Raw genomic sequence first — 12500 nt, 5'->3', positions numbered from 1 at the left:
AGAGAATGAATGTTCACACGAAAGGCATTTCATTAAATCGGGGAGCTTTTCTCTCTGGAGAAATCAATAACTCACAAAGGATTTTAAAAAAGAAAAACTATAACAGATACAGTACTAACAAATTAAAAATTTGAAACACCTCTACGTTTTTAGCTTTAAGTTTGCCGCCAAAACCGGGTCACCCGCGTCCGGCAACTGGCTGGCTTGTTTTCGCCAGGCAAGATTTTAGTTGCGAAAGTATGTACTAAATAGCTCGTACTTCGTCGAACTTAACCCAGGAATCTCTAGCTAAGTATTAGAATAGGTCAAAAAAATGTCAATATTTGCCTTTATATTTGTTCAACTTGGGAAAAAAATAAGAAAACATATCCATGATCGGTTCGTCTTGCAGCTGAACAAACTACGTCATTTAGGCACACATGAAACGTACCACTAATACAACAATACTTTATTAGATGTAAAAAATTCTAAGTTACAGATTTTTGCCCGCAATTAGTGAGGGCTATTCGAGGCGGGCAAAAGAGGAAAAAAGAAAAACTTAAAATTCCCATAAATTATATCCAAAGAACAAACCTAGAAGCAATCTAGTTTATCGTTTGGTGTATATCCAGAGCGAGACCGGGAAGCGGACTGTACTCAATACTGGGAGTAACATACAATGTTATGATTTCGAGAATTTTACTCGTATATCAGAAATTCGTATGTATACGTCCTCTTTTTTCAGGATTTCAAGGACTTTATTCTTTAGTTTGCTTTTAAATTGATTTTTATTTAGTTTTTTGATAGAGAGTGGAATACTTTTCAAAATCAAGGCATCTGAGATAGAAAAGGCTATTTTCATATTTTCAGTTCTAGCTTTCTCAACATAATAATTTCTCGTTAGTAACAGATCTAGTCCGGTAACTATGGACAAATTCGTTCTCGGTACTAGAACTGTCAGATTCATTTGAACCATATGAAAACAACAATTGGCTGTCCACTTAGGGAGGACAGTCAAATTTTGACTGCTGCGTGTACTGCCGGCGCAACCGCCGTACTGCAAGGAGGAAATTGCCAGAACACTCTCGTCCCCCGAGACTCTCCTCCCTCCCCACCTCCACCCCGACAGTAAGGGCTTTAAGATCTACGACGCGATGGTCAACAAGAACGCCTCGAAACAACAATATCATTGGTTAAAAGAAGAAAAATAATCGTGTTGTACGTGCGGCACGCATATTAGCACATAAAAGTGCGGTTCTCTGCACAACAACGACGTGAAATCACCAAATATGAGGTTTTGACGACAACGTGAGCTTTAAAATGTGAATCTTTCGTGCTCTCTTTTTGCTCTGAAACCGCTCGTACCAATTTATTTTCAGGATACTTCGTCCACATTGTAGGACGCGAACGAGATGGCCAAAACGCGAGAAACTCATGATAATGCAACGTTATATTTTGAGGTGACGTTTTCGTTGACGTCGCCGTCGTAGATCTTAAACTCCCTAGTCTGTACGGGTGGACGGACGCACGGCTGTTTCACAGGCCACGACAAATGGAAATTTAGTTCGCGCATGGCAAATTGACCTTTTGAGTTTGAAACCGCTGAAAGCGTTGGAATCACGGCTCAACAGACAAGAGCCCACAGAAAATCCCTTGGCAAAAAATATATGCGCCCAAGGAGCAAAAATGGATATTTTATGCGCAGTTCTTATTTTTAACCTCTCCAGTTAATGTTTAACATACGAGAGCCACATCAAGGGGAAGACAGTGAAAGCTGTCGCTTGTGAGCGTGTTGTTCTGAGGTGAAGCGCCTTTCGCCATTTTCAAGTCTCGTGAAATACACATCCAATATATGATGTATTCGAATCTTTTCTGCATTAAAGGCATATCCCTGGTTTTTATTCAACCTTTTGTTGTTTACTTGTTTGCCTTGGCGAGTTAATCCGAATTGTTTTGAACGGTGAAATCACCGATCGTATGTCACTACCAAAAGGGTGAAGATGGCGTTCATTTTTCCATCGTCTTCAACATATATTTCCCGCAACATTGCGAACCGAACTTCTCACTATAGTTTTGTGCACCCAAGACTTAAATGAGGAAAAACAAAGGTTGGACGTCGAAGAAGCCATTCGATTGCGCGAAACAGTACATTGTTCTGCGACCAGAAATGAGTTAATCTTTCTCGTACGTTCTCGAATGGCACACGTAATGTGTGGGCTGGGGGGAAATTGCAAAACCACGCTCAAAGCTAACGCTTTATAAACCAGCTATTTTGATTTCCTTACCACTGGCGCTTGCCTTTTTGGAATTGATCTTTTTATGGTTTAAAATTTACAGTGAATTACATATAGAACGAACCAGCCTTCATAAAACTCGGACGTGATTGTTATCTCCCCTGCACGTACTCCATTAAGAACGACCTTCAATCCAAAAACACACACCTTTTCCTGAAACATAATATAAAATAAACTTGTTCCCAACTAAATCAATAAAAGGGAAGTTGAATTTGACGAACTATTTGACGAACTGGAGAACCAATGCTTTCAGCTGGACAAGAAAATACAAATGGAGCTGGCAACATACAGTGATGAGAATGATGAAAAGATTCTGGCACTAAGAGCTGCCCAGCAACACAGTAGACAGGCCAGAGAATTACATGAGAAAGCAAATTCATTACAGGAATTACTGAATTTACAGAGTCTGCATTCTGATGTAAATATCATGCCTGCCTACTTCACAACAATGCAAGGGGAAATAGACAACCTCCTTGAAAATGCAAACCAGCAGGTATGAAAAATGTAATTTTGTCATTTCCTAGAAATCATACAGCATTGTAATGCTCATTGCTTACATTAACAAATCCACAATCCATATTTTTTCCTTGACTGCTTCCAAAACTATATAGGTTTCTTTTTCTATGAATATTTCTCCATGGAATAAAAAAAAAGATAGGGCAAGGAAAGTATAACTCCAAATTCTACACAATGTTTTCTCTGTTTACACAACATTATAGGAGAAGCTTGCAGATGAGCAAATGCAGCTGGCTGCCTTTGAAAGGTCAGATGCAACACTGACAAAACAGCTGGATGTGGTACTCAAGCAAATGAATGTGGAGAGACAAGCTTATCATGGAAAATCATTTATTGGTAACCATGTACACATTTGCTGCAAGGTAACTAATTGTAAGACAGATTTCACATTAGAAAAGCAACCATTATCACAAGATTACTTTCATTAAATTGTTGCTGCTGTTGTTTTTCATCTAGGAAAACAACATTACTAGACTATGTAGTGCTGTGGTGGAAAAAACAGAGGAGCTGTGCCCTCCATTGCTTTCTGAGGCCAGAGAAATAAGTGTCAAGTTTGATCAACTATTCAAACTTTTTGCTGCTTGCCATTTCGTCTATGACAGTGCAGACTACCTTGATGATGAAAAGATTGATAAGCTGGATGAGGGAATTAATAACCTCACCCCTGTTGTTCAAAAAGTGGATGGCACTGTCCAATGGATAACAAGCACCATCAAAATCAAAAATTAAGTTATCCACTGGATAGTGATTTATCTAGTGGATAGTGCTATCCACTCTTTCAACAACAGGGAGCTGATTCTTTTGAGGGAGCAGAAATGTTTATGCAACTTCAATGTCTTAAGTCTAAATCCTCCTTTTTCTTTGTTTAGAGGCAGACATCAAAATGTTCTTACAATGTATCCGAGAAAAATTCCCTGACATGACAATTACTCCCAAACTGCATATGCTGGAAGATCATGTTTGTCCATTTCTTCGACGAAGGCATATGGGCCTTGGATTCTACGGAGAACAGGGGATTGAAGGAATCCACTCCGTGTTCAATACCCAATCTCAGCATTTTGATCATGTAAAGAAGCAGGACGTGAGATTACGACAAATCCTTGTTAACCACCACATTGCCACGAGTCCAGCACTTGCAGGAAAAGCTCCAAAGCCTAAAGAGCGTAATTTAAAGAGAAAAGAAATCGAATAAAGCAATTTTCTCTCCTTACAATGAATGGCGTACATTGAACCTACAGTTATACATATAACCTTGTCGGTAGTCACTGATTTATGTGATCAAAAAAACAGTATATGCACGTATAAATTTAAGCTTTGTTGAGCAAATAAAAATAATTCAATGTTACACAAGTTGTACGAAGCCGAACTAACTATTTGTCTGACGTTTAAAGCCTTTCTGTTCGAAATTATCTGTTCAGAGATTCAAAATGGCGTCAAATAACGGGCAAACTTCACATATTAAAAGTGCGTGAAATAAGGTTTAAAACAATTCGGATTAAAACACTTACCTCCACGGCCTCCTCAGGAAGGTTTCACATGTTCATTCTTCACTCTTCTTTTAGCATAAAAAATTCGGGCCCTTTGCAATTTACAACCAAACATTTATGTCCACGTCTATGGTCTTTGTTCCATGAACTCGAACATAGCGACGCGTTTTAGCAGAAAATGAGCACCTTCTAACCGATTTTTTATCAAATTTTCGACAGCCATCGCACCTTCCAAATGCAAAAATCCACCATGTTCAATTTCATATGCATACATTACATAAACGATGAGATTTCATTGGTCGAAAAAGTAGGAGCTCTCCCGGTTGCTATGGACGCGATAATTATGTGAACATTTCCTTCTGTATTAACTTGAGAATATAATAATTAACCGCGTTACTTTAAAAGGGCGCATGCGCGAACTAAATTTCCATCACGAAACAGCCGTGGGACGGACTTAAGGACGTACCTGACGTCATTACCAAAATTTCCCAAAATATCTTTCCCATGGTGCTCCGCTGGCGCGCTTCGCGCGCTGAGCTCCTCTACCACAGGCAACCCAGTTTACGCTTACGGAGCGTCTAGTTTGGCATAACGTCTGCTGTCTGCTATTTACACTGACCGTTTAGAGGACGAATTATAACCTCAGTTTATTATTAATCGTGGGTAAGCGTCAATCGGCTTTCGAACAACTTCTCATCTCGTTTGTCTGCCTCTCTTGCTGTTTCCTCAATGACAAGCCAGGCAGAGAAGAGAGACCCTGGAAACGAGCATGAAAAAAAATGGAGTGTCGGGGATACAAATGTAAGCCAAGCCAATGACTCTGGGAATAGAGGCCAAACATGAATCTTGATGTAAAGAAGGATAGCTTATCGCAGCTGTTGTTTTCATATGGTTCAGATGAATCTGACAGTTCTAGTACCGAGAACGAATTTGTAGGAGAAAAAAATTACAACAAATCTCGATCTGTGGAGAGTGCGACTAAAAACCGTGAGACTGATGATGGCGATAAAGAGGTTGAAGGAAGGTAAGGGATATAGTTTACTACTGAATTAGTGGTGTATTAAAATCAATTACTGTCGTCGATCAATTATCAAATTCTCTTTCCTCTTCCCAAACCAATCCCCACACTCAATTCAGGAAAATACACAATTTAAGTTCAACTCCTCGCCCCAGTTGTTCAAACGATGGGATAGCGCTATCCGCTGGGTCTAGTGGATAGTGATTTATCCGGTCATGTCCGGTGGATAGCATAGCGTTATCCACCTGGCCCCAGTTGTTCAAAAGGTGGATAACGCTATCCACCGGTTAAATCACTATCCACTGGATAGCGCAATTGGTTTCGCTTTGACTTGTTCACCGTGTCACTAGTGATTTATCTGGCGGATAGCGCTATCCATCGTTTGAACAACTGGGGTCTGATTTTTTCAGGATGCTAGTGATTGAATCATTCCTTAATTAAATGTGTATGTAAATAAAGCTCTGATCTCTGGGCATTTTCTTCTTGGTTTTCACACAGGCGCCCCAAGCTCACAACACGATTTTTCAATGCATAACTATTATGTAGTAAGAGAGTTTAATGTTGAAAAGAGTTACAAATTAAGTTAAGTTGAAAAACTGAACCTCTTTTTCTCGCAATAAACTTTCTCTACCTCAAATATGTAGTTCACTTTTGTTTTGTCGATTCATTAGCCATAATCAGTGCTCGTTTATACACTCTGTTACTACATAATAGTTATGCATTACTAAATTGTGTTTTGAGCTTTGGGTGCCTGTGCTTTTTACTCATTTGCTCCGCTGCCAGATCTTTTTCCCAGAAGAAGAGTTTGCTAAGAAAAGGGTTTAGTTTAGGACACCAACAGGACCAACATGACATCATGGGAAACCAAGGACATAATGTAGATTCCTACTGCAAAGCTTTTCCAGTGCTTAATCTCTGAGCTCTTACATTTTCATGTAAAATTCACATGTACTGCTGTAATTAACCCTTCCATAAAACCCTGCCATAAATGCAAATTGAAACTGACAGATTTTACTCTGTCTGATGCCAGACGATTTTACTCATCAATGGGAAAGCCCTCAGCGGTGAAAGGGTTCTTCCTGCAAACATCTAATTGACAAGTGTGACTGTGAGGCCAGTGTGAATCGCTCCAACTCTATAATTTACAGACCAATTTGTCATGCTTTGTGGAAAACTTCAAACCATTGCAGTCTTAACTTGCTGGAACACACCTCCAAATAGTTGAAAAAAGAAAAAAAATCACACGAATGGGTGATTAGACAAGTCAATGTAAATGAAGACCAAGGCTGAATAGAACTGCGTTGAATGTCTTTGGAATTATTGGGAAGCTCCCTAGGAAATCATCAGGACAGTAACAGATTTTTTTATCTAAGAAACAAAGTTTCTTAGATAATTCATAAGTGTTGGGCGTGTGCATTGTACACAGTCACTAAGCCACGGAAAGAAAAAAGAATTAATGTAAATTTCCATATCACAGTCATGTCTATAAATTTTGTTTCTGTCTCTCTTAAATAGATTAATGTTACCATTACCAGAAGGAATTGTCAATATGTTTAAAGAAGGTAAACTCTGAGAGTGTTACAGTACTGTGCAAAAGTAAGCTGACAGTCTCTACTCGATTCTCGCTAGAATCGAGGATCGAGAATTGAGTCGAGGATTGAGACTCGATTCACTCGAAATTAAACTCAATCCTCGACACCCGATTCTCACAAAATCACCGACGCGAAACATTGTCAATTATTCTTACTCAATTCAACTTTCGTGAAAGTGTTACTTTTCGATTAAATAACAGGAACTGTTTAATAAGACTATCGTTCCTGTGTGTCCTCTCTTCAAAACTACAATCTTATTTCGTGGATTAAAATATAAAAGCAAGACAGTGAGCTTTACCGCACGATGGATTTTATCGTGAATCGAATATAAATTTCCAAGGTACCCAACGCACCCAACCAAGTACCCAACCAACCGCGCACCCAACCAAGTACCGCAACGATTCATGTATTTTTACATCTCTTTTTAAATGCAATGATCTGAAGGAAAGTTATATTGATGGTGGAATCTCGATGCTAGACTTGTTCACCGGTATCAGGTTTCATTATTTGAAAACAACAAGCGTTGTGAGCAAACCAAGAACGGCATCATCGCAGTACGAAGTACACATGGCAACAGCTGTTCCATCCAGCTTTTGATAGCATGAGGGTAACATCATAGTTGGGAGTTTGTATGAGGGCAACATTGTAGGTTACAGCTAAATTGTCTTTCCTCAATCCTTGGTCCTCGCAAGAATCGAGGATCGAGGATTGAGTCAAGAATTGAGACTCGAAAGAGACTGTCCACTTACTTTTACACAGTACTGTACCTATTTGCTCAATCTCGGATGCAGCATTTATTCAAGGGCATCGTGTATTTCAAAATCAGGTTTCTTAAATTGGCAACAATTACTGTGACGGTGGATTGTTTGTAACTATTATTTAAAACAGAAACACGTTTAAAGTTCCAGAGAAAGGTTGGCCTTGTTATACCGGCAAAATTCTTGGCCTTAACAATGCAACTGCACATTGCAAAAATTCTGAAGAAAGAGCTCCAAATTATTGCCACTTCTAAATTAAGAACATCTTCATACTGTGGAAAATATATTTCGAAGGCTGGCTTAACACTACCACATTGTAATGTGTAATTGTTTTGTGCTTACAATCCTTGAATAAATACTGCATTCTTTTGATTCCAGATCTAAAAAATGTACAAATAAGAATTATGTAAAGTTGTTCATGCTGGTTTAGGGGATTTAGGTGTGGTTGAAGGATTTCAAAGATTAAGGGACTTGTCAGAAATTAGCAGGGAGGAGGGGGGGGGGGGGATTGAGATTAATTTTTCAGTAAAGCCCTCCCCTGAAACTCATCCTAAAATTCTCTGACACACCCTTCCCCCCCCCCCCTCCCCTGGATAAATAATGGTTCCATGTTTGCTTTACAATTATAGTAGAAGAAAAATGTTTCAGTACTTGTAATAAAGCAAACCTAACATAAAAGTGATATTTCTGTTGGAGAAACAGTATCAGAAAAGCTTTTCGCTCTAAAGGATAATAATAGTTTCCACCACTGGAAACAAAGATACACACACTGCATTCAAAACTTTCAATACATGTAGCTTGTCTTGTCTACACATGTGGTAGAAAGTATTTTGTATGGCATGATTTTCACACATGGTTTGTATAGTCACTGTGAAACCTCTATTAAGTGGACACTCTCTCTTAAAGGAGAAGTTCACTCCAAAATGACAATACTAAATTTTATCGATTAATAGTGTTACGTGCTGGAATAACCAAGAGATGTCTGCGAACAAGGCATAAGTGAAAAGAACTCCCGAGTACGATATAGTGTATGTGCAACAAAAGTGTGACAATGAGCAGTTACCCTTTTTAACTAATATTTAATTAGTTTTACACTGTTACAATTATTTAGGTTGAAGATTAAGTTAAGCAGTTTGTAAGGCAAAGCAGCCTTACTGTCTTTCATGACCATTCAGGTATTCAGCTTGATTAACTTCGAATTCCAAGTTCCACCGACTGTAGACAACATTTCTTGACTTTCTTGATTCACTGGATTCTTTCCACTCACTGGATTTTCTGTGTACACAAACTCCTCTGAAGGACTTCGTAATAAACTATGAACTCTATGTCTTATTCCCTTCTTTGTTCTTCCGGATATAGCTTGGTCAAAGGTTATCACTCCACCATAGTTATCGCAGTTGATCATAGCTTCATCACAGTATCTCATCTGTCAATCACGGCCGGCCACGAGGGTAAGCCCTCGGGCAAAGAGTTTTTTTCTATTACTTACAAGCCTGCATTTATACATTTACGCTAAGCATCCAGAATGTTCTGTTGGTATTTATAATGTATTACAAGATGTACTATTTGTGGAAACTGCTGAGTCACATTAAAGAAAATGTAATTTCTGGAATATTACAGACTGTACGATAATTCTAGAAAAGTCTGGAATTGTACATGTATGAAGACAAACTAAAAGGACATGTAATTAAGGTAAAGGTAAAGTCACTGCTTACGAGCCAGAAGGCCCATCAGGCCGGCGCTTATCTCCGGTTTCCGTAGCATGAAGAGACTATAGGAGTATTTATACTCCCCCTGGATGGGATGCTAGTCCATTGCAGGGTTATCCCCAGCATTACGCCGGTACCCATTTATACACCTGGGTGGAGAGAGGCACCTTGAGAGTAAAGTGTCGTGCCCAAGAACACGACAAAATGTCCCCTTCCAGGCCCTGAACCCGAACCACTCAATCCGGAGTCAAGCGCACTAACCACGAGGCCACTGCGCCTCCCAAGATCCTCGTAAAAATAGAAAGTTCATGAGGAGAACAGCTTTTAACCAAAATTTCAATCTTCAAATAGCTTTCCTCAGGACCCCTTCTTGAAAAATTTGGGGGTCCATTTTAAAATTTTGGGGGTCCAGCTATTTAATATTCAAGAATTAATATTCGATCTATTGCCTCTTAATTGCTGCTCCAGGCTCTTTCAGACTTCTAACTTGCACAAAAATATTTTAGTCATCGTCCCCTTGAATATAATGATTTCAACTGTTATGCCCATTGATTCATCGACCAAATTGTATGGCTGAAAAACGTCTTGAGGAATCCATACGATGTTGGCTCCAGTTGATAAATGATCTAGTTCTCCACAGTAAAAAAAGAAAAAAAAGAGCTCAATCTCAATTTCCGTAAAAGAGAATCATTTATTTTAACAACACTTGAGGTGTAAAAGATTAAAAAAATCTAAGCGATCGATACACAGTTCATCGTCATGACTTTGCCATGGCCAATGTTAACAATCAAGCGATTGAATGCATTCAAGTTTCATTTTAAACACATTATTTTTAACACTAACTCCGAAAAAGTTGCATAATTTGCAAAACAGACAAGTTACGTGCAAAACAAGAACCGAGACGATGACACGTGCGTGCCCAGAATTAGTATCAACAGGGTCGCACAAAACAAAAAATTTAACTACTTTGCCATTGGATTCTCAGTCATTTTGCTAACAATAAACATACATACATACATACATACATATATACATAACTTTATTTCGATTTGGATTTTTAGAGTAGCAAAGAAATATGCTAGTATCTCCGAATGTACTCTAAAATAATAATACAAAGTACACAGTAACTACAATATTGAATTACAATAACTTGGATAATAATGTTACGATATATACTTAGATAATGAAACTAAGCAAAAGTATGTACAATGAGATACATGTAAAGCCGCGGCTACACGAGCGATTTTTTGCTCGCGCTGGTGATGCAATTTTTTCAAAGTTTGTCACATTGCCAGTGCAACATGAAAATCACATGTGTAGCCACCCTTGAACTGGCGACGTGACGGGTAAAAAAATCGCAAGAAAAAGTCGCCAGAGTTGAAACTTTCGCGACAAAATCGCAGAGATAGCTGCCCGTGTAGCCACCCCGCAACTTTTTGCCCGCGCTTGGGACGCGACTAAAGACTATTTAGCCAATGAAATTAAAGTAGGAAGCTCTGTTTATAGTGCCCAGGTCTCTTAAAGTATGCGATTTGCGCAGCCTTCAATTTGTCACCAAAATTTGTCACAAGTGTAGCCACCCTGGCGCGCAGGCGACGCGACAAAATCTGAAAAAAATCGCATCACCGGCGCGAGACAAAAATCCCTCGTGTAGCCGAGGCTTTAGGCATATGATAAAAACTAAAAAAGATATGATTTGATATTGTTCCTGAAATTGCATGTAGTTACCGTACACTAGGCGCATAACCAATGCTTGAAATTCGTTTGGAAAGCATGCAACAAACTGAACTTCGACTGAAATGTTTGATTATCATTGGTAGATCAAAAGTGTCGCCGATTGTCTGGCCTAAAAAAACAGCAGAGATTGTGGCACGCAATATGTGGGAATTCAAACACAAGAACTTAATAGTTGACAAAATGAAACCATTTGACTACAAAAATCCAAAAATAACCGCTTACCTTGAAATTTACAGAAAACTATCATTTCTCTGTAGTGAGAAATGGGAATGTTCAATTTCCTTTTGCATGTTTTTCCTGGCATTTGTAATTTGCATTTGTAATTTCCTGCGTCCTATTGACCCTTTGTTCTATATTCTATGCATCGAAAAGAAAAAACGAGTCTGTCCCAGAATGCAATGACGCACTCTGGATACATCTCTGCACATGTTGGCCGCATCTTAGAATACTTGTGACGTTATTGAGCGCAACCTGAAGTTTTGCCAGAAGCTTGAACACACAAATCTGTCATCAAGTCTTGCCTTTTTTTCAGCGACATAAATTGCTCAAATAGGTCAGACAGATGAAACACAGTTCATGTTGTTCACATTTCCAAGAGAAAAGTGGGATCATCTGAGCTCATTGATGTCACATATAATCCAAGATGGCAGCCTGCATGTGTGTATTTTTAACAAGGATTTCACATGGTTAGAAAGCTATTTCAAGACTGAAATTTTGGTTGTTTTCCTCATGAACTATCAATTGATAAAAAATGATTGTCCTTTTGGAGTGAACTTCTTCTTTAAGCAGACACTTGGTGGATCCCAAAAATAGCATCTTATATTTCTCTGAATAACAAACCTCAATTCAGCGGACTCCTCTATTAAGCGGACATGGACACCAAAATGCATTTTATATGATGTTTTCCTAATTTCTATTATTGAAATCCTCTATTAGAGCTTCCTTGTGAATACCTCTCTTATGGTGACGACTTTTCCAGAATTTGATATTACAGATTAACCTCCTTTTGATGAAATGAACTTTGATTGTTAATGACACTCGCCTATTGTTGTAAATCTAATTAACAATCTATCAACAAACATTATTTAAATAAATGCTGTATTAATTGTTTTTCAGCTTAGGGGTCCACGTAATTAACTTGTTTCCGGATAACTGTTACTTTGCGGTAGTTCATGCTTCTTTTTAAAAACTTTACCACACGCAAAATATAATTATTTAGAGTATCATACAGCGTTGCTGTTTTGAAAACTGAAAAAAGATTACAACTAAATTTAAGTTGACCTCAAACCTAAACTCAGGAGAGCTGAAATGTTGTTTTCATAGGACAAAAACCATGTAATATGCTAATAATTAACAATTATTGTGTGATTTGTGGAGACCTCTATTAATAGCCCTTATCGGAGTTATCAG

General features: G+C 38.5%; 2 protein-coding genes across 6 annotated transcripts in view; both read left to right on the top strand.

Annotated features, from left to right (window-relative positions):
• Positions 1-2715: 2715 nt before the first annotated feature.
• On the top strand, positions 2716-3981 carry LOC137969522 (uncharacterized). Its single transcript, XM_068815808.1, has 4 exons — positions 2716-2766; positions 2993-3151; positions 3246-3474; positions 3659-3981. Exons 1-4 carry the CDS (start codon positions 2722-2724, stop codon positions 3979-3981), a joined length of 756 nt encoding a protein of 251 aa, XP_068671909.1. The 5' UTR covers positions 2716-2721.
• A 921-nt stretch (positions 3982-4902) lies between these two features.
• Positions 4903-12500, top strand: part of LOC137999455 (U6 snRNA phosphodiesterase 1-like) — a 52664-nt gene continuing 45066 nt past the window's right edge. Inside the window, exons 1-2 of one of the 5 annotated variants that reach the window (XM_068845243.1) lie at positions 4903-5300; positions 6810-6856. In XM_068845243.1, coding sequence (XP_068701344.1) covers positions 5116-5300; positions 6810-6856 — 232 coding nt within the window. In that variant the 5' untranslated portion in view covers positions 4903-5115. The remainder of the gene's footprint in view (positions 5301-6809; positions 6857-12500) is intronic. The other 4 variants (XM_068845231.1, XM_068845236.1, XM_068845241.1 and 1 more) reach the window with 4 other exon arrangements.

This window comes from Montipora foliosa, chromosome 1 (assembly GCF_036669935.1).
Source record: "Montipora foliosa isolate CH-2021 chromosome 1, ASM3666993v2, whole genome shotgun sequence".
Lineage (NCBI taxonomy): Eukaryota > Metazoa > Cnidaria > Anthozoa > Scleractinia > Acroporidae > Montipora > Montipora foliosa.
The sequence above is the reverse complement of the archived record's forward strand: the minus strand, read 5'-3'. Positions and strand labels throughout refer to the sequence as shown.